General features: G+C 48.9%; 1 protein-coding gene across 1 annotated transcript in view; it reads left to right on the top strand.

The window, feature by feature from the left end:
- Positions 1–19,405, top strand: part of MAPKAPK3 (mitogen-activated protein kinase-activated protein kinase 3) — a 37,223-nt gene extending 17,818 nt beyond the window's left edge. Inside the window, exons 2-10 of the mRNA XM_006873559.1 lie at positions 11,014–11,153; positions 12,300–12,364; positions 12,802–12,881; positions 14,617–14,740; positions 15,933–16,008; positions 16,354–16,478; positions 18,031–18,116; positions 18,386–18,466; positions 19,056–19,405. Of these exons, the coding sequence (XP_006873621.1) occupies positions 11,014–11,153; positions 12,300–12,364; positions 12,802–12,881; positions 14,617–14,740; positions 15,933–16,008; positions 16,354–16,478; positions 18,031–18,116; positions 18,386–18,466; positions 19,056–19,208 (930 nt within the window). The 3' untranslated portion in view covers positions 19,209–19,405. The remainder of the gene's footprint in view (positions 1–11,013; positions 11,154–12,299; positions 12,365–12,801; positions 12,882–14,616; positions 14,741–15,932; positions 16,009–16,353; positions 16,479–18,030; positions 18,117–18,385; positions 18,467–19,055) is intronic.
- Positions 19,406–21,431: the final 2,026 nt, after the last annotated feature.

Here is a 21,431-nt window from a genome sequence, read left to right as displayed (position 1 = left end):
TGTTCGGGAATTCTGTGTTGTTGTTGGCAGAGCTCCTTTAATGCACTTCCACCCTATCTGCCATCTTGTTTGTTCTCTTGTTTTGATACATTTTGTAATCATTTTTCTGAATTCCTTTTTGGGTGTTTCCAAAGCCTGCCCATTTTCCAGTATGGAGTGTAGGTCTACCTCCAGCTCATTTGCCTCAGTCACTTTTTCTCATTTCTGGACATGTGCTGATATGGTCACTATTTCTGTTTTTTTTTTTCGGTAAATTCAGGAGCTTCTGTGGTCTTAATACTTAGATGGGTGTGTATTTTGGTGTTTTTTTATGCTTTCTGATTGCCTCCAGGTAGATGTGATCAGGAGATGGGCTTCTCCTTTCACTCTTCTTTCTGAGAAATTTTCAGATGCCACTGTTGGTCATTGTGACATAACTCAGGATTTAATTTTCGGCCTGTTTCCTATTTAGTCTGCCTGTTCTGTTCCACAATCTCTCTTTAGGATTTTTTCCTATTGATAAACAGTTCAGGGCCAGCTGTGGTCATTTTGAACTGCTGTTTGTTTTTTAGTGGAAACTGTCACTTTATATTTTGAGGAGATCTGTGTACATGAGTAGTAGAACCCTCTGGCTGTGGGGGTGGGGTGTCCACTCACTCAGGCACCCACTCTAGTCACCTGAATGGAAATACGCAGACAGCGAGAGACAAATGAACAGATAAAAATTTTTTTTTTAAATGTCCACAGCTTTGTCTCCGTGGTTCTGTCAGACATCCGTCGCTGCTCTGATCCTCCCCCTGCTTGGTCTTGTCCAAGATGGTGGCTCTGGGAGCAGCTGAGAGTCTTGAATTAAAAAGCAATGGATATCTTGCTTCTGCTACAAACTTCCCTAGCTGTAAACCTTCTAACCTTCTAAATTTTCCTTTATATGTGGTTCAGAGTTCTGACACTATCCCCTGAGAATGCTTCTTCTGGTATTTTGTGTTGTTGCTGATGGATCTCCTCATTGCACTTCCACCCTATCTGCCATCTTGTTTGTTCTCAAATCTGGACTTAGACTAGTTATTTTTCCAAAACTTTGGTTTCCTTCTTTGTTATTTGCTCCAGATGAGAAGAGAATGATAGTTGTATTTTTATTTTTAAAGCCCTGCTATGCACATATGTGCATACATACAGACATATGTAACCACACATATTTTTTTGGTGGATGTTGCAAAATTATACATGTTCTAGCATTTACCAAAAATTGTCCTTTTGTGTGTGTGTACTTCTTAGTGACATCATTTACTTTGATCAATGTGTATACTTTACCTATATTTGGTGCTACTTTTCCCATCACCAAAAAAGAACAAGTATCTATTATCAAAGGAGCCATAGATTCTTGTTTTTCAGTCACCTTTGAGAAGCTGTCTTGTCCCCTCTTAGGTTCTGAGATCATTCCCTGTGACCAGCTGAGTTGGAGGGCTTTGATCTCCAGGTCCTAGAGGCTGGATTTCCTTGAGTTCTGGAGGACAGAGAGAGGAAGAGAGGCCATCTCAAGGCAAAATCCAGTGGAATTCTGGAGCTAGGAATTCCCAAGGAAACCTTGAGCCCATTTTTACCTGTGAAACACAGTCCTCTGCTGAGGGGTCAGTATGCGTTTAGCCCTGTGCTAACATGAACTCTACATGCATGTTTACATGACCCTCTCATGACCTGCCCCACCCAGCACTCCTATTCCTACCATCTCTCCTCCTTCCTGTTTTGGAGTCCAGCTCATTCCCTTCTTTCTTGTGAATATAAGTACTGTCATTGTCCCCATTCCTTAGATTGGGCCTATAAGACTTAAAATAAGTAGAATGCCCTGTCCAAGGTTGTAAGATAGAACTGCATCTGGGTCTGTGTGATCTGGAGCCCTGTACCCACAGTGGTCCTTTACAGAACATAGTCCTAACCTGGAGCATTGGGATACCCTAGACTTGCCCCACTTAGTACTCCTATTTCTGTTGTTCCTCATCCTCCCTGCCTATCTCAGCCCTCTTTTTTCTGGAAGCCTCAAGGCCCCAGGCTAGGTGCTTCTGCCTTTGTTTTTAGGTTTTGTACTATTGGTGAGAAGCAGACAAACTGAGGCCAACAAAAATCTAGCAAACTGGAGGATTTCTGATTTCCTGAGAGTTGAGAATTTCAATTGTTCGGTCAGCAGAGCCTTCTGGACCAATGGTGAGCTTAGAGACTCAACCATTCCGTCCCATTCCAGGACTCTACCATGAAGTGGTCAGGGAGGTTCCCAGCCTGTCAGTGACACCAGTTAGGTGCCCTTTGTTGGTCTAGAAGGGTAGCGACTGTTTGGAGATCTTCCTTGCTGTGGATCCCCTGGAAAGAACTGTACTTCCCCATCTTGTCTGCTCTACCAGGTTCCTGCTCTGGAAATAAAAGGTAAGGAAAGGAGTTAGGATCAGTTACCCCAGGCCTACATACTCATCAAGTGTCCTAATTGGCAGTAACTCTTATACACATCCCATAATCTTTGAAGGCAGAGTCCCTGTGGCAGCATTTCCAGCCCCAGCTTTTGACCTGACCTTTGGGGCAGGAGTTGGGAAGATATCTGTAAAATGGGCAGACCTCCTTGGGGATGAGGGTTGAATCCTGGTTCCCAAAGGACTCCAGACTCAGAGGTGGACATGTGCAAGCCATATGACCTTGGAAAGCCACAAAACCTTTCTGAGCCTTTATCTCCTTAGCTGAAAATGGTGGTTAATGATGCAGTTATTGATGGGCAAGAGCATGTCTGACACACCATATGGCAGGGAATCTGTGAGTATCCACCATTGTAGTAACAACCAAATAGTAGAGCCTGGTCCAGATCAAGGGTTTGGAGCTAAGCTCCATGAAGGAACCACGAGGCCTTCCCACTTTGTTTTTGCCAACCCAGTGTTGTATGAACAAACATCCACCACTAAGCTGTGAGACTGTGTGTAAAAGATGCAAAGTAGATGTCTGCATTGTCCCCAATGCTTAGAAGCTAAAAAGTCTGGCTTTAAGTCTTGGCTATCATGGTCCAGCTATGTGATTATCAGCAAATCTCTCAGAGTCCCAGCTTCCTCATAGTGAAAAGGGTGATGCTGGTTCTTCTGGGGGTGTGATATGCATTGTATGAGGGGTCATCTGTGACTGAGTTCTGAGGCCAGTACAGCTCTGGCTGAGCATCAGGGAGAGATGGTTGTTATGAAGGGGTGACTCCATTGTTGATCTGACTCCATCAATCTCTCAACATGCCACTGGACTCTGCATTGGAATCAGTGACTTCACATGAGCTGACTTCCCTGGAGCTGAGCCTCAGAGGATGAGAAGTAAATGGCAGGATGAGATGGAGGACAGGACATGGTCAGGACTTAATGAAGGGAGCTTTGATCTGGCGTGAGGCCAACTAACCCATAGCTGCAAAATTGGTTCCATTAGTTCCCTTAATGAGTTACGAAAGCTGGGGAAATGAGTGTGGGAGAGAATAATGGTACATGTCTGCATGTCTGAGTCTCTAATTTGAACCTGTGGCTAAAAAGTTAGATTTGACACCATTGGCAGCTCTCCAAATAGCGCCAATGCCTTTGTTGGGAGGAAAGCAGCAGGAAGGGTTGAGACTCTCACCTTACAAGGAAAGATGTTGAGGCCTTGAGAAAGAAATACCCATTCTTGAACCTTGATGTTGGAGCCAGTCCACACTCTCCCATCCCAGACATCTGCCTCCAGAGAAGAGGCTGAGGCTGCAGCCCAAACACTAGCTGGGCAGAGTCAGGGTTGCACTGGCTGGCCAGGGCAAAGTGTGTTAATAATCCTCACTGGTGCTGACAGCACAAGTCAGGGATGGTCTCAACAACTGTTAAATGAATCCTGCTGTCCTGTTGGCATCTCTTAAAAGCTAGAGATGTGTCCCCATGGCAAAACAATCCTCCGTAATCACAGAACTGGGAGCTAGAAGGCATTTTAGAGATGGCCAAGCTAAAAACTCTTGTCAAGGACTGGCGGTATGGTAGGTCCATACTGCTTTTTCCTACCAATAACCTTCCTCTGAGAGAACAGAGGGGCCCCCGCTGTGAAAGCATATGAGTTGAAACCTAAATTTTCCTACAGCGTTTTTCTCCATTCTGCTACCTGAGTGTTTGGCATTGCGCATGTGCACTGTAGTTTAATTCACAGCCCAGAAATGCAGCTTATCAGCATTCTGGTTTATCTTTTTCTGAGGCTGGGATGAGCCACCAGAGGTGGATAAAAAGATGTTGTAGGGACTTTTTAACCTCTCCATCCTTCTCTGCTCGCTTCCTCTCCATCTTCTGGCACAGACAAAGCTTAAGTCCCAAGAAAGCAAAGGACCTGATGATTTTACTTTAGCAGTCCTGGCTGGTCACAAACTAGCCTTGGTCTTTATGGAGGGATTCATATAAAATATAGTCATTTGAATCTTTCTTTACAAAACTGTTGTTGAATGTGTTGCCAGAAGCTTAACACTTTTCCTTCATTTAAGATCTGATGCTAAATTTTTCTTAGAATTTAGTCTTTGGAAAAATTCAGTGAATGTCTGTGCTTCTCTTTATGGGGTGATAACAATAACAGAGCCTACCTGGTTTCCTTCTTTGCCAAGACTCCCAGGAAGCTTGGAGTTAAAATTTGTCCTTATTTCTAGTTATGAACTTGAATGGGTTTCTGGGTATGTTTTATTTTCATTCAATGAGATTCTGATATTTTATTTGGTTTCTGCCATTCTTTAGAATTATAAAATACTTGAGATCCTTTTGTCAATAGCAAGGCATGTACATGGAAACAATAGAACTTGGCTGTGCCCCAGAGGGGTGGGAGCAGGTAGAGGAACTTGATCCTGGTTTCCAGGAGGTTCCCTTTGCTATAGGGCTAATGCCTCTTGGGTTGTGAGTTGTCATGAAATCCAGAGTTTCAGCTTCTTAATTTGCTACTGCCTCACTGATGGAAGAGATTGCAAGACAGCTCTCTTCCCCAGAATGAGTGGGTATTCTGGCTGAGGCCACAGAGCAGCTTGGCCAGAGCTACAGGGTAATTGGCCAAGGGGACAGAAGGGAAAGGAGTTGGGTATCCCCTGGGGGAGGCTGTATGAGAGACAGGGAGGGGATACTGTGAGTCCTTACTTGAGAAGAACCTGGACATGGGCCCTGGATGTATAGGTGGGCTTGAAGCCTGGACTGGAGGGTGGCTGGAGAAGGGTGCTGGTGCTGGAGAAGGGTGCTAGAGAAGGGTGCTGGAACTCTTTACAGAGTCTGTAGACATCCCAGCCCTGTTTGATGCTCTAGGAAGTAGGGGTGCTACAAGGACTGAAGAGAAGAGATGCTGGGTCTTGGAGTAGAGATGAGGCCTCAGTGAGAGATGAAGTGTCCAGGCTCTGTCACCTACTTGGCCAAGACTATCACAGGTTGAGTTGTGGCAGCAAGATCCCAGTTTTCCTAGGCACCTCTCTCTCTATGCCTAGCTCTCTACTAAGTATGTTGGAGAAATAAAAAATAATGAATGAATGAATGAATGAATGGACAAAAGGATGGGTCCCGTTCTCAGGGAGTGCAGAGCCCATATCAGAGGCTTCAGGCACATGCACACCCAAGTGCCCACTCCAACCTTTATTCCTCCCCACTCCACCAACACATTCATACATGCCCTGTGTGCATCCCTATACACTTCTGTATATCCCTGTGTCTCACATCATCCCACACCCACATATTCCTTCACATGCACACACCCACTCACCCAATGCACATATTTATTTCAGAACAAGTTTCCCAAGTCTTGTGTAAGCCGTGGTTATGGCCAGTGCCTCTCTAACTTGGGGCCACCCCCTACTTCTCATCTCCCCTCAGAGAGGGGTTTGGTTACTCTCTTAAAAGTCTGTACCAGCCTTGTCATACTCTAGTCTATGGCCCCAGGGCAATGACTTCATCCACCTGAACCTCTGTTTCCTCATCTGGAACTTGGGGCTGATGGTCCCACCCTGCTTGCCTCACAGGGTGGCACCCAGCATTCCCATGAGATAAGGAAGAGGTGAGTGTTTTGTAAACAGCAAATTGTTTTCCAAACAGGCAAATGCTGCAGTTGTATTCTCATCTTTGAAATGGAGATCTCTCCACCTATGTAGAACCCCTGACTTTGGGTTCACACTGGAGGGACAAGGCTGGGACAGAAGGGACACAGCATGGAGGTTGTGAGGGGGTCTGGCTCTATCTGAGTCCTCCAGTCTACCCAAGCATATGTCTGGAATGGTGGGGCTTGCAGGCCTCTCCACCCGCAGCCTTTGCTGGGGTTTACTGGCTGGTGATGTCAGATCCCTGACCATCCAGTTACCAGCTCAATGCCAGTGAGGGAATTTGATAAGGGGGATTGAGGGGAGAAAGGAAAGATGGAAACCACCCCATCAAAGCCTGAGGCCAAAGAAGTATCATTTGCTCAAGGAAATATAATCTTAAATTCCATGTTTGTTAAGCTTCACTTGGGGCCCACACCTCAAGTATAGCTGGGGGCTCCCTCCCACCATGGATGTATGATACCTGTCAGGCACAACCTGGAGCCTTGGAGCTGCCTAAGTGACATCACAGACTCTTCCGCTTTAGTGGACCCTAGAGGGTCCAGATGGGACTAAGGCAAGGGTAGGGTGGGGGTCTGCTGCGTTGGCAGAGGCCCTCCATCTATTTATCCTCTTAGCTGTGACTGGGGACTGAGACGCTATTGCCTATTCCAAGTGGCCCCAGTGAGTTCAGGCATGCAGATACAGCTTCATGGGGACCCAGGGACTGCTCTATGCAGGGAGGAAATTTGAGAGTAGGGCTAGAAGCAAGGAGTCCCTTTCGAGAGGTCCCTATTACATGCCTGCCCCCACCTAGCCCAAGACCTGAAACTTAACCTTTGGGAAGCAAAAAAGCAAAGAGACTGACCCATGGTCATTCTGAGAATGAAGTTAGCATCTGAGCCTCCCTGCCTCCTGATCCTGTGCTCGTTCTCACGCCTGGGAAGATGGGGCTCATGCTCAGAGAACAAAGTATGGTGTCATGTACCTATGTGAGTGAGGCCAGTTTGTAGCAGTAACCTCATGTCTGGAGCAGTCAGAATGGGCTCCCTAGAAAAGGAGTTACCATCTGGTTCAGAGAGAGAGGGTATAAGGTGCAGTCTCTTCCCTCTGCAGTGGGGAGCAAGTTTGGCTAGGTTTTCCTATCTCCTGTTTGTTGACCCTCTGTGCGGTCTCTTCCATTAACCTTAGTTTGTCCTCATGATGACTTGGGGGACATTCTTCTCATCACCCCACTTTAAAATTAATCCACTCAATCTACAAATATCACCTAAGCCAGTGCTATGTGCAGGGCCCTGTGTAGGCACTGGGACCCAGCAGTGACCAGGTCTACTTGACCATGTGGTGGACCTACAGTCTGATAAAAGCGACAGCATGACACTGACCTTGCTGGAGAACAGCTATGTGGTCTGAGCCACTTACTTTCCCTCTCTGTGCCTCAGTTTTGTCCCAATATTTTTAAAGTGCTGAGAATAGAGCCAGGCACACTCACTGTAAGTGCAGTAACTATGCGTATGTATTTGTTTTAAGAGTTATCAAAGGAACAAGCTAATTGCAGGTTGTAAGCAAGTACTGCTAAGGAGGTAAAAAGGGAGATGACGAGGGAGCTTTTAGGGGGAGCTGGAATGTTCTCTTTCTTGATGGGGTGCAGGTTGTCACATGGGTGGGTGCAGTTGTCAAAATTCATTGAGCTGGACTTGAGACCTGTGCATTTTACAGTCTGTATATTATACCTCAATAAACAAAGTATGTATGTAAAGAAAGAAAAATAAAGCAGGAGAGAGACTGAGGGACCCCTGAGGTCCAGTTTAGACAGGATGGTCTGGGAGGGTTTGAGAGGAGGAGACACTGAGGGAAGTCCTGGAGTGTTTGCTCATAGCAGCTTCTACTGGCCATTGCAAAGTAAGAGGAGGAAACAGACTCTGAGAGCTTTGGAGCTATATCCAAGTTCAACCTGAGGAGACAGGGTGAGGGCTCAGGGCATTTCCTTGGCTACTAGGCCAGGGCAGGCTGAAGGTCCTGCTCCTTAGCTAAGCTCTGGTTCCTGTGGTCTCCCCTGCAGGCAGGCCAGGGGGCACATTTATTGTGGTTTCTGGAGCCAGCCCTCTCCCTGCCTGTCTTCCTATTTTCAGGGCCTTGGCACTTAGGGAAGGACTATTTTAATCTGTGTGGGAAATGGGTTCCTAAATAAAGGGTGAGTGGGGTAGCTACCTCTCAAGAAGCTCCAACTCAGGGCAGCTCCAAGGCTCTGCCGCCTCAACAAAGCACAAGGTTCAGCCCGAGGCTATAGGCTCTCTTGCCCCTCCTTGGCTACCCACCTCCCTCCCTCTTCCTCTCTCTCTCACACCTCCTCTCCTTGGACCCTGTGCTATTCCTCTCATCCTTTGTTCAGAAGACCAATGTTTTATGGTAGGCACTAACCAGGGACCCCCAGCTTAACCTGACCTGGCCTCCAGGGCCTTACATTACCCCCAACCTGGTGGGAGGGACAGAATTGGAAAGCTGCCTTGGTGGAGGTGCTGGAGGACTTTCCAGAGAGGAGACATCTGAACAGAACCCAGAGATTTGGGGCCAGAGTACCTTAGAGTGACCAACACAGGCCTTGACAGATAGTTTTGGAAAAAATGAAGCCTGCTTGGGAATAGCAAGTAGATCATTCAGGCCAGAATGGAAAGGTTTTGGGGATCAAAGATAATGGGGAATGAAGTAAGAGAGAAGGCAGGCCTCCAGTCCAGGGGTGAAGGTGTCCTTTCTCTGGAGGAGAGTAGGGAGGTGATTAGTGGTCACACATGGGTAAGATCCAGAGGAGGAGAGGTGGACTGAGTACCCCGCTGAAACAATCTGGCCACAGGCTTAGGCTTTTATGAGGTAAGAAAGAAGATGCTAGCATGTGGTGAGACATCAGGGGCTGCAGTGTATGGAAGGGTTCCAGGAACCACAATGGGGCCCTGATAGGAGATGGTCAAGTCAGGCTGGTGAGGAGAGAGTCAGGAGACAAACCAGCAAAGGGATGCAAAGAAGGCAGAGCAGGGAAGGAGGAAAGGGTATCTTGAGTCTTATGGGCAAAGGATTGGGAACCCCTGGCTGCAGCTGCCTAGGCACAGTGGGGGTGGGCTGAGTGGGGGTGACTGAACCTTCTGCCCCACCTAGCATTGTGGAACAAGCAGCTGGTGATGATGGAGTGATGTGTGGGCATGAAAGTGAAGGGTATTCTGGGAGGCAAGGGAAGCATGAGCAAGGGATCCATGGTATTCAAGTGGGGAGTGTTTGTTCATAGCAGCTTCTACACACACCCCCATCATGGACTGAGTAAGGAGCAGGGACTTGCGTCAGAGCTGGTGGAGGGACTGGCCTGGCCCCTGGCTCCTGGCATTCGCAAACTACTAGGCTAGAACCAAGGCAAGCAGCCTCAGATGGAGGAACAGCTGGGGACAGCAGACATAGAGAAGTCACAGTTTCTTCTCTTCTCCCTTGGACACCATCCAGTTCACCTTTGCTTGGAGACATTGGTCCCAGAGTCTGACCCACACAGCACATTGTGTGAAGAGGCTCGGCTCTGTCCACATCCTATAGAGGAGGAAACCTCAGGTCAGAGGCAGCCCAAGGCCCTGTGGGTGCTGAGAAGATAGGGCTAATCAGAGCCCAAGGCTTGACGATCAACCTCAGTCTTCAGCACTCTCACTTGGGAAATAAAATGTGTGTGGGCATTGGGTGGACAGCCTGAGGTTTCACTGAGTCATCAGAGTAATACAGTTCCAAACCTAGATCTCACATGGCCTGGTTAGCATTTCCTTTAGACCAGGGTCCTCTCTACTCCTTGTTGTTGTTAGGTGCCATCGAGTTGATACTGACTCATAGCGACCTTATGCACAGCAGAACGAAACACTGCCCAATCCTGCGCCAACCTCACTACTGTTTCCACGCTTGGGTCCATCGATCCTGCCACTACTCCTAGATACTGCCATATCCTGCATGCCCGGGTCTGCAGGCATGGGAGGCAGGCTGAGTCTGGGAAGATGGGTCACCTTGAGGCAGCGCCACCTCTTTGGCAGTGAGCATGGCATTGCTAGTCCAGTCTTGCACAGTGGCTCCCAAGAAAGCTGTGAAGTTGTCTTGGAAGCTGGGCCTCACAAGAGGTCATGACCAAGCAACTCATTTTAGAAGCGCTTTTCTCAACAGCAGCAGTTTCATTCCTGCACTTGATCTTAGAGAAGCTGAAGTCTTCATTACATTCACTCCTTCAGGAGTGTGACCTGGATTCTGTCCACTCTAGACCGGGTCCTTTGAAGCTCTGAGCTGGTGAGGGATGACCTGAGGGGCACAGGGTGGCAGGCCCAGCAGTCTTCAGCCCCTCCTGCAGGAAATCTTCCCTGATGATCCAGCTCTCTGGTCACATTGGGACCTCTATGTGACAGAGTGCCACATAAGCACATCCTCCCCCTCCCCTACCTATTCAGGTGCCCTCCACTTTGTTTCATATAGAGGTGCTGGATGAGGATCACAGGAGAGGTGCAGAGGACCTACTATGTACCAGGTACCATCCTGTGTACTTTATGCACACGACTTCCAATATTGGCCATAACCATGTTATGTTGTTGTAAAGATTAGGAAACAGAGACTCAAAGGATGTATTTCCTGGCTGGGGGCATCCCACAGCCAATGTGTGATTTGACTCTAAAACCCACTCAATTTCCATTTTACTTACTGTTCCCCCTCAAAGAGAGGCAGGGTCTTCTTTGATTCTGAGCCCTTCTAGACTGTCAGCCACCTACCAGGGCCTCCCTGAGCTCAGCCAAGCTGTTTCAGCCCAGGGTTTCTTGGGCCATAAAATTATAGAACCTGCATTTAAATGCTCATTCTGGCCCTCATAAGCTGTGTGACCTTGAGCAAGTCACAGCCTGTCTAAGCTTCTGCATCTTTATCTGCAAAGCAAAGGCAGTGGCCCTGTGGGCTTGATGTTCTCTGTGCCCACCCTACCATAGCTCCTGTATGACAGCCCCAAGGCCCGGCAGGAAGTGGACCACCACTGGCAGGCCTCGGGCGGCCCCCACATTGTGCGTATTCTGGACGTGTATGAGAACATGCATCACAGCAAGCGCTGCCTCCTCATCGTCATGGAATGGTAAGCCATCCCACCCTGCCCCAGGCTCCCAGCATTCTTCTAGGGAACTTCTGTTCTTGAGATAGCAACTCTGGGTGCCACCCCAGCCCCTGAGGTAGTGGAGGAAGTGACTCAATTTCTGCTTGGGGTTGTAGGTCCGGCCACAAGGACATTCCTTTAAGGAGTTCTAATATGGCCTCCCAGGATGTGGTTTCCAATTAGTCAAGAGGGGCTGGAAGAGCAATGATGGAAGGCCAGGCTCTTAATGTGGAGGATGGGGAGATTTAGGTATGAGCAAGGGACATACAGTCCTCAATTTGCTCCTTCCTGTTTGGGTCTGTACTCCTGTGGCATTGCTAGATGTTGGGTGATTGGAGGCTCAGGCTGGAGCCAGGAGCCAGTGGCCTCCTCCACCCTGGGTATTGTCACTAGTACAATGATTCTCAATTCCAGTTATCCTTAGATCCTGGGTCTTGGGCCTGAGTCCCCAGCTCTTCCTTGAAGGGATTTCAAAAAGTTCATGAAAAAACGGAATTGACAGATAATGGATTTTTTCCACAAACCTTTTGAAGTCCCCACATATACAGATGTTAGCTAGCTCTTGAGTTTAATTTGGGGTTCAGATATCCTGGCTCTGTCACTCTAGTTATGTGACCTGGATCAGCTGCTGACCTCTCCAAGTATAACACATGTGCAACATGTGGAGGGTCTTCATGTTATGCTTACTCTGTGCTTGACTTCATCCTAAATGTTCTGTATGCATCACTTCTCCAGTCTACACAACTCCGTGAGCTTGGTGCTATTATCCCCATTTTATAGAAGAGGAAGCTGAGTCACAGAGAGGGGAAGGGATAAGCTTAGAGTCACACAACAGTGCAGAAGTGCTGAGCCCAAGGTGTGGCACACAGTAGGTGCTCAGAGAGTAGGAGTTATGATGTTGATGATTGACATTTCATTCCATTTTGAGGGAAGCTGAGATCAATATAGGATGGGACTCCCCAGGTGCTCTCTGGAGGGGACCTTAGCCCATCCACCCTCCCTCAGTTCTAAGCTAAGGGTCCACCATGTACCAGGTTCTGCAAGATGCAGGGAAGGTGACTGTGGGTTTTTCCCAGGGATGCCTGACGTCTCCCCATCCTGCTCATTTACCATCACCTTCCCTTGCAGCATGGAAGGTGGTGAGCTGTTCAGCAGGATTCAGGAGCGTGGTGATCAGGCTTTCACTGAGAGAGGTATGTGTGTACAGTTGGATCAGGAGGAAATTTGGGATGAGATGTTTGGACCAGAGTTACTGTATCTCCCCACTGGAACAAGAAAAGGTATGATAGGTATCCATCTCCTCTAGGGTTTCTGTGTGTCTACAACACTGTCACAGATGGACTCTCATGGCCTTGGGATAGAGGCTGCAAAGACTTTGATGCTAACCAACAATTGAGCTGGGGGAGAGTTAGCCCAGGTCTGAGGAAGGAGGTCAGGTGGGCTGGAGGCAAGCCTGAAGGCAACTAGGTGACTGGGATGGATATCTGGGATGGAGTCCTGGATGGCAGGAATACTGCCACCATTTTGTGTTGGCCCACAAGAATGTGCCTAGGCAGGATGATAGAAGCGTCCTGTCAGACTCCCTGATTCTGCCTGGTTTCACTGACCCCTCCTCACCTCATGTCTTCAGAGGCTGCAGAGATCATGCGGGATATTGGTACTGCCATCCAGTTCCTGCATAGTCAGAATATTGCCCACCGGGATGTAAAGGTAAGACTCTGGTACCCAGGTTGGAGGACCAGAGGAGGAGGCACCATCCCACTCCAAAACCCTCGATAGCTCCCAGCACCCACTGGATGGAGGTTAAGTGCCTTGGTTGGGATCCAAGGCCTCTGCCTCCTGGCTCAGACCACTACCACTTTCCTCTGTCTTGCTTCAGTGTATTCATTCTGTTCTAGCCAAGTGGGTCTCCTTCAAATATAATGTAGTCCCGAAAGAGTAACTGAGTGCCTGTTACCAGCCAATAGGCCCTCACAAGCATCTCACTTAAACTTTACCCAGCCCTGTGAGCTAGGTGCCATTATCCATTTTACAGATGAATTACTGAAGAGAGATTAAATGATTTGCCAAAGGCTGTGCAGCTAGTAAGACACTACATGGAGACTCATTCATTCTTTCATCAAGGGTTTTTGCGTACATGCACTGTGTCAGGACTCAGGAAGGGGCTGTCTGACACTCATGAGGTTCCTATGAAGTAACAGCCATAGTTCCGACAGACGAGGCCCCCTAATGCTGGAATTAATAGGGAAAGAATCCACTTACTGGACACTGGGGGAAAGAACAGAAGCAATTCCAGTTGCTGAGTTTGATTTCCTTTTTAGTGGATGAGCTTGCTGAATGTTCTGGTGGCTCAGCTCTCTAAATATCATATGCTGGCAGAATGATCCTTAGAGGGTCATCAGAATCAGATGGGTAAAATGCAAACTGAGATAGCCCCCTCCCATACACACACACATATACAGGTGCACACATGCATAAATATGCACACATATATACACATAAACACACATACATATGTGTGGGCTACCTTCAGAGCTGAATCTGTTCTTCCTGGGCCCTCAGGAATATCAACTATATTAGCTTCTTTCCTCTTGAGATCTGAGCAGAGGAGAGCTGGGGCCCAGCTGCTGCATCAGGCTCTTCCTCTAGCTAAGTACTGCTAACCCATACAGTTATTCTTTAATACCAGACAGACTCGCCTTTGGAACCCTTGCTTTACCTTAGCTTTTTTTTCCCCAAGGGGAGAACCCCCTCTTCAGAGAGACCCTTGTATAGACTAAACCTGCTTCCCTGTCTTCCTTCCAATCCAAGTTAAGGTCATCTCAAGCAGAACCTGAGAAATACCTTCCACTGGCTCTAAACCAGAGCTCTCTTTAACACTGTACTATTGCCCCAGCTCTGCTTGGGGTCCCTTCTGTTCCTCTCCATTGTTCTAGGTCATTCCCAGTCATTAAAAGCTAGCTCCATCACTGCCTCCTCAATGCAGCCCTCCCAACTACTCTCATTCCCTAGTTCTCTCTATGTTCTGCAACCAGGAAGAACCTCCTTGTGTGGATCCTAGGAGTGGGTATAGGACATGTACTTGTCAACACTGACTCTTGAGCAGTTGGCTTTCTCCCAGAACCCTCATTCTGGTATTTCATGGGAGCTTTATGAACTCCGAATCAAAATATTCTACCTCTGTGCTCTCTCTGTGGCACTTGATCATTCACAGCCTTGGCTGAACACCTGCCTCACTTTCCCCTCTGTGAATGGGATGTCACCCTCCAGCCACTTTGGTCTTCTCTACATTTGACCCACATTGTTGGCAGCCAATGAAAGGCCAGGTCTTTTTATAAGGTAGACCTGCTCCTTCGGTGGCAGAGAAGCCCAGCTGAAGACAGCTTGGGCCTCCGCTTCCAATCTGTGCCTCACTTTGAACCAGTATTTCCTCTTCTTGGCCTAGCCTGAAAACCTGCTTTACACATCTAAGGAGAAAGACTCGGTGCTCAAGCTCACAGACTTTGGCTTTGCCAAAGAAACCACCCAGAATGCCCTGCAGACACCCTGCTACACTCCCTATTATGTGGGTGAGTCCTTGGTTTGTATTCTTCTACCCTCATTCTACACCATTGTGGTATGGGACACCCAGTGGGCTGCAGAATCCAAAGGGTTAAAGCCCAGCAAAGAGAGGGGAGGGAGTTCTTTCTGCATGGAGGTGGGTGACGTAGGGGGCTGGAGGCTGCAAAAATATTCTTCCAAACTTCAGCTTCTGCTTTTGAAAATAGATCCAGGAAAATTCTGGCTGTGGCCTGTGAGCTGAATGACATCACAGTAACTCTAAATATATACGTGATAAAAGGCTGCCATCAGCTTGGACGGAGCCCAACTGCGGTTGTTTTTCTCTGGCTTTTATCTTCCTAGGATTCATATTCAGGATGTGGGCAGGCCTTTCCTCCTACACCAGAGAGACACAGGGCACCAGCCACCTCCCCTGTGGAAGAGGGTCCCATAGACCAGGGCATAGGTGGGGTCTGGACATATATACATACTCATGCTTCCTGAAAAAGTTCCCTGCTCCCCTGTGAGTAGGCAGGCTTTAGATCTGGAAAAATCTCTGCTGAACATGCCCATTACCTGGGGGGAGGTTGGACAGGGGCAATGACTTGCTTTATAGAGGACTCTTTTCCCTTAAGAAAAGCCTTTCCTCAAGACTGCTTATGGGGCACTAAGCCTCCTAAGGCAGTTGAGATGGTATCTTACTTGTCTGGATATATTTTGCAGTATTTTAACTTAGAAGTCTTCGGGACTGCCCAGCTCATTGCATAGATGGGAAGACCAAGCAAGGGCTTGTGGCTTGGTCATGGAATTCAGAGCCCTGCCCTCTGCCCCTCCATTCCTATGACCCAGGGAGGCAAGGGTGGGGCACCTGATGGGCTGCTGCCCTGTCACCTCTGATAGGACCCTACCTTACCCTGAGTGGTTCCCTGTTCTTCCCACAATAAGGTTGAGACTATAAGAGGAGTTCAGGGTCCAAAGGAGCTAGGAGGCTGTTACTCCTTACCACCCTGCCTCAAAGTGGGTTCATTTTTGCGGGAACTGTTTTTTCTCCCCAACTTCACACACATGCTGCATTCCCAGAAGGTGCCAGACGCCAGTCTGCTCAGCCCCATCCCCCAGACAGGCACCTGTTTCCTACCTTGCCCAAGCTTCAGGTTCCTACTTGGGCTCCAGGACCCTTGAGACTGAGAGGCTTTCTTTCTCTGCCCTATGCTCTGGCAGCCCCTGAGGTCTTGGGTCCAGAGAAGTATGACAAGTCGTGCGACATGTGGTCCCTGGGCGTCATCATGTACATTCTGTGAGTGCCACACCCATTACTCCTCCCCTCTCTGCCCCAGTACCCTCAGTATCACTTCTGCCCCCACATGTCCTTGATGAGGGGTTTGAGTAGGCCACTCCTCATTTTGCCTACCCTTCTTTTCTTGGCATGGGACACCCTTCCCCCACTTTCAGGCGATCTATGAAGGGTCTCCCCTGCCAGGGGCAGATGGCATTCCCTGGATATTCCCAGGAGTTCCAAGAGCTGCTATTATTGCCAGGATATCCATTTGTCTGTCTCCTTAGCTAACAACTTAGGGAGGAGAATGGGTTTGCCCTAGCACTATTTCCCAACTCTGTACCAAACGACCTCCACTTCCTTTAGCCTATGTGGCTTCCCACCCTTCTACTCCAACACGGGCCAGGCCATCTCCCCTGGGATGAAGAGGAGGATCCGCCTGGGTCAGTACGGCTTCCCTAACCCTGAATGGTCGGATGTCTCTGAGGATGGTGAGTGAATCTCTGCCCCAGCCCACCCCATCCACCTTCCTCGGTTGTCACTCTGGAAGAAACCACTTTGGAGTCAAATTGACCTGTGTTCAATTCTTGGCTCCCCCACTTCTTAGTTGTGTGATTCTAGGCAAGTCATCTAACTTTTTTTGAGCCTTAGTTTCTATATCTGCCAAAATTCAAAACACACCTCCTCAGAACCCCTTCTATCTCCCACCTGTCACTCATATCTTCCCCTCTGGAGATCACAAATAAGTCTGCACCACATTAGTTGTCTATTGCTGCTTAACAAGTTACTCCAAACATATAGTGACTTAAAACAACTATTAGCTCACTGTTTCTGTGTGTCAGGAATTTGGGAGCAGCTTAGCTGGGTGTTTCTGGCTTACAGTATCTTGTGACGTTTCAGTCAAGGTGCTGGCTAGTGTAGCAGTCCCTGCAGATTTTCAAAGTGGCTACAGCATTCCCTGCCAAGGCAGCTCACTCTCATGTCCCAGTAGGCTGCTTGAGTGTCCTTACAACATGGCAACTAGCTTCCTCCAGAGCCTGCAATCCAAGGAGAACAAGGAGGAATGTGACATCTCTTCTGCCATACTCTGTTGCTCATAAACCAACCCAAATGTCACGTGAATGGGATTACACAAAAGTCTGAATACCAGGAACTGGGAATCTTTAGGGACTGTCTTAGTTATATAGTGTTGCTATAACAAAAATGCCACAAGTGGATGACTTTAACAACCAGAAATTTTTTCCTCCCAGTTTAGGAAGCTAGAAGTCCAAATTCAGAGTCCTGGCTCTAGGGGGAAGGCTTTCTCTTTGTCAACTCTGGGAAAAAGTGGTCTCCTTTCAGCATCGGTAGGCCCAGTATTCCTTAGTGGTCTCTGTACGTCTTGACATCAATCTTCTCCTAGATCTAGGAGGTTTACAGTGCAGGAACTGTAGGCCCAAACAATGCACTCCATTTCTGGCATTTCTATTTAGTGGTAGTAGGTAGTAGGTCCCTCTGAGCTCTGCTCACTGCTCAGTTCTTTTATATCTCAAAAGAGATTAACTCAAAATACAACCTAATCCTGTAGATTGCATCTGATCTCATTAACATCATAGAAATGAGGATTTACAATATAGGATAATTACAAAAGATCAGGGCTTATCCCATCAAATCATACCATGGGGTTAGATTTCATCATGGAGGTGATAACTGCATCTTAACTGCTAAACCACTGAGAATTCTGGCCCAGCCAAGTTGACACAAAGCCTTAACTATCACAGGGACTATCCTAGAGACTGGCAGCTACAACTCTCCTTTCCCATGACAACCAGTCAACTATCACATACTTCACCCACCCTGGGATTCTTCTCTGATGTCTGCCTAAACACTTCCCTACTCACTCCCAGTTATTCAGTTATGTGCTGGGCACAGGGGATACGGTAGTGCGGTAAAACACATGCCGCCCATATTCCCACAGAGCTGTGGTCTGTGGAGAGAGTGGGGGAACCAGCTTTGTGGAACCCTGCAACTTCATTTTTCCCCTCTCCTCCTTGTCCTCCGTAGCCAAGCAGCTGATTCGCCTTCTGCTGAAGACAGACCCCACAGAGAGGTTGACCATCACACAGTTCATGAACCATCCTTGGATCAATGTGAGTGCCTTCTTTCCTGTGGCGGTCAGGGTGGGGAACTGGAGTGGGGTTGCCAGGGAATTATTGCCCATACCTGGAGATCCTGGCATGGGGCTAGACTGGGTTCATGTGTACATAAGTGTAGTAGCACCCCACTGGCTCTCCCACTGTCCTAGTCAGACTCCTTCACCTTCCTGACCCTTGGTTTTTCATTTGTGGGTGGAAGGAAGGAGAACCAGTGTTGACTTCAGTCACTAAGTTCTAATCTTTGGGCTTGGGACTCTTTCCAGCAATTGATGGTGGTGCCACAGACCCCACTCCACACAGCCCGAGTGTTGCAGGAGGACAAAGATCATTGGGATGAAGTCAAGGTGGGTGGGCCCTGCCTCAGTCTCCCCATAAGTTCCAGGGCTTTTGGAAGAGAGACTCCAAGGCAGTGGCTGCTCAGCGCCCAACCACAGCTCTCAAATCACAGGGTCACACTGTCAGAATGGTGCTCCTGGCTCATTCCCTCAATGAAAGGAGACTTTGGGCCAGGGACTCAGTTACGGTGCTTTGACCCCAAGCTTTAGCCATAACCCTTCCTTGGGAGGGTGGTCAGCCTGGATTTAGACTCAGCAGGGGCTGAGTTTGAGCATATGGGGCAGCAGCTCAGAGCTTCAGGCTCCATGTGCCATGATTTCCCAGCATGATGGTGTCTCCAGGTCCCAGAATGATGTACCATCTGTGTGATTCCAGGGATCATTCTCCTCCCTGTGCCTTGGTGGATAAGCCCACAACAAAGGACTGTTACGAGGATTTTGTGGATACATAGGGTTGGGCCCTGTGCTGAGCATAGTGGGTACTTGGGCAGTACAAGTTGTTGTAATCACTGATGTTATTAAGGAACTGCCCGGGTAGGAGAGTGATGACTCTTGAGCTCATTACACCCTGATCTCTGAGCCCCATGTTGGTCCCCAGGAGGAAATGACCAGTGCCCTGGCCACCATGCGTGTGGACTATGACCAGGTGAAGATCAAGGACCTGAAGACCTCTAACAACCGACTCCTTAACAAGCGGAGAAAAAAACAGGCAGGCAGCTCCTCAGCCTTGCAAGGCTGCAACAACCAGTAGCTCCTGGAATCATGGAAGAGCCAGGCTGGAGTGTGCTGAGGCCCTGGTGAAAAGAGCCCAGGGTTATTTTTTATTTTTTAACAAAAGGATTATTTTGTTGTGTTTTAATTTTTCACTTGGAACTTAAAGATGGGGGCCCTGGTCCAAACCTCTTTCAGAGCTCTAGTCCCACCCTAGCCCAGGTCCTAGGGAGGGGCTACAGGCCAGGGGCTGGGGAGCCTCCTGCTGCAGTTGCAGTGCTTTTGGGTAGAGTGGTCTCAGTGGCACCTTGACTCTGTCCCACCTTGGGCCTTATTCTTCAAGGCCACTAGGAGTTGTGGCTGGACCTCCCTTATTCCATGGAGACACCCGCCCGCCCAGGAATGGGCAGGCCAGCCTGGCCTTGGGAAAGGCATCCGGCCTCTGGTTGCCATGGTGACTGGGGATAGTGTTGCTGTCTGTGAATGCTGAGTGAGTGAAGGAAGGAGGACGAAGGTGCAATCAAAGGTCGATTCCTGCCTTCTTTGGAGACTGCTGTCTCTCACATTAGGTTGCCGCTCTTAGGCTAGTTCCTCTTCAGTCTCCCTGAGACTTTGGGGTCCAGACTATATGCCTCCTTGAGTGGTCCAGCCTTGCCGTGCTGCTCTCTCCTCCCAGATAGCCCTCAGAGGTCTCCCTCCATGGAGTCCCTGGACCCAGCTATTGTATCACTACTCCCTGTCCAAAGGGTAGTCTCATCTCAGCTGAGAATGCGGGATGCTTTTAACCTTTTTCTATTTTGGAAAATGCCACTGTGACAGAATCCAGTACAGTCCCCCTGCCCCTACCTACTTGCCAGCTCCCAGGCAGGCAAGCCCCTCTTGTACATCCACATGAGGGAAATGACAGGGGCTGTCTGTCGGTACACTGTTGTGGGAATGTTTATGACTGTGGGTGCCTAGGGGTAGTGGCAAGAGGCTCCCGGTTAATCACAGGACTCTTGTACACTCCTGACCAGACATGAGATGGTGGAGGGCTGCTGAGAAGTGCTTAGAAGGTCTGGTCCTGGCTCAGGCTGAGTTGGGGCAGAGGTACCATCTGGGTTTATGCAGCCCCACCCTTTTCAGGGCAGCCAAGTGCCTGATAAGTGCCTGACACCCGCCTGCTTCCTGGCCTCTCACTGACTGGGAAACTCCAAACTATGCCAGATAGGACAACACTGCTGGACAATAATAAACACCATTTTGGCATTTCTATCTGGACAATAATAAACACCATTTTGGCATTTCTCCCTGGTTTCTGGGTTTCTCTTTGTCTTAAATGGGTGGACAAAGGTAGCCCAAGGGCAGCTGCTCACACTCACTACTGATTTTACCCCACAGGAGAAGGTGCCTGAGGCCTGATAAACATATCAGACTGACTCTATGGTCGCAGGAGTCTCCACAAGCACGGAAAGGTCAGAGGAGCTGCAGAATGGCAGCTGCAACATGCCCTGAGCTCTGTACCCACCCCCATGCACTGTGTGACACCCTCCCTCAGCCCCCTGTGCACTAGCATCTACCCACAGCGGCCACCCCCAGCTGCGTGCCAGCCTGCTGAAGGGCGGGCGGAGCGCCTGCTGCAGCGTGGAGCTATTTTCAGAAGCTGCCAGATTTCATTTGGCAGGGAGAATGTCGGGGAGGGGTGGGGGTGGGACGCTGGAAGACTGTCTTTTGACTACTCCAGCAACAGAGCACCCTCAGCCCTCAGGAACGCTTGCGGGCAGCCTCAAGGGGGGACATGACTATGGCATTTTCCCTCCCAGCTCCTCTCTCAAAACCTCCCAGTCTTCCAAAGGCTCATCTGGCAATGGAGGCACTCCCTCTCCTCCCCACTTTCCTTTAAGGCCTGGAGGAAGGTGCCAAGATGGTGGGGGTGGGGTGGGGGAGAGACAGGCTGGGCACTCCTGTGAAGTTCTGCTGCTTCCTAGCCTGGTGACCTTGGGCAAGTCTCATTCTCTAACCACAGCTTCCCACCCCTTTCCCAATCTGGTCTCAGTTTCCTCAACTATGTAGTGAGGATCATAACAGTGTCCATTTTAGGGAGTCATCTGAGTATTTGGGCAGAAGGATGTGTGTGAAGTGCTTAGTGGGGCATATGGGGCATGCTCATGCACAGCGCCTATTAGCCACCCAAGCACCCTTAATCATCAAGAAAGAGAGAAGTACCTAGAATTGTCCAAGGAAGAAGCTACTCAGTTTCATTTCTACCTCTCAGACTTTTTAC

The sequence above is a fragment of the Chrysochloris asiatica genome, unplaced genomic scaffold, assembly GCF_000296735.1.
Source record: "Chrysochloris asiatica unplaced genomic scaffold, ChrAsi1.0 scaffold00246, whole genome shotgun sequence".
Lineage (NCBI taxonomy): Eukaryota > Metazoa > Chordata > Mammalia > Afrosoricida > Chrysochloridae > Chrysochloris > Chrysochloris asiatica.
The sequence above is the reverse complement of the archived record's forward strand: the minus strand, read 5'-3'. Positions and strand labels throughout refer to the sequence as shown.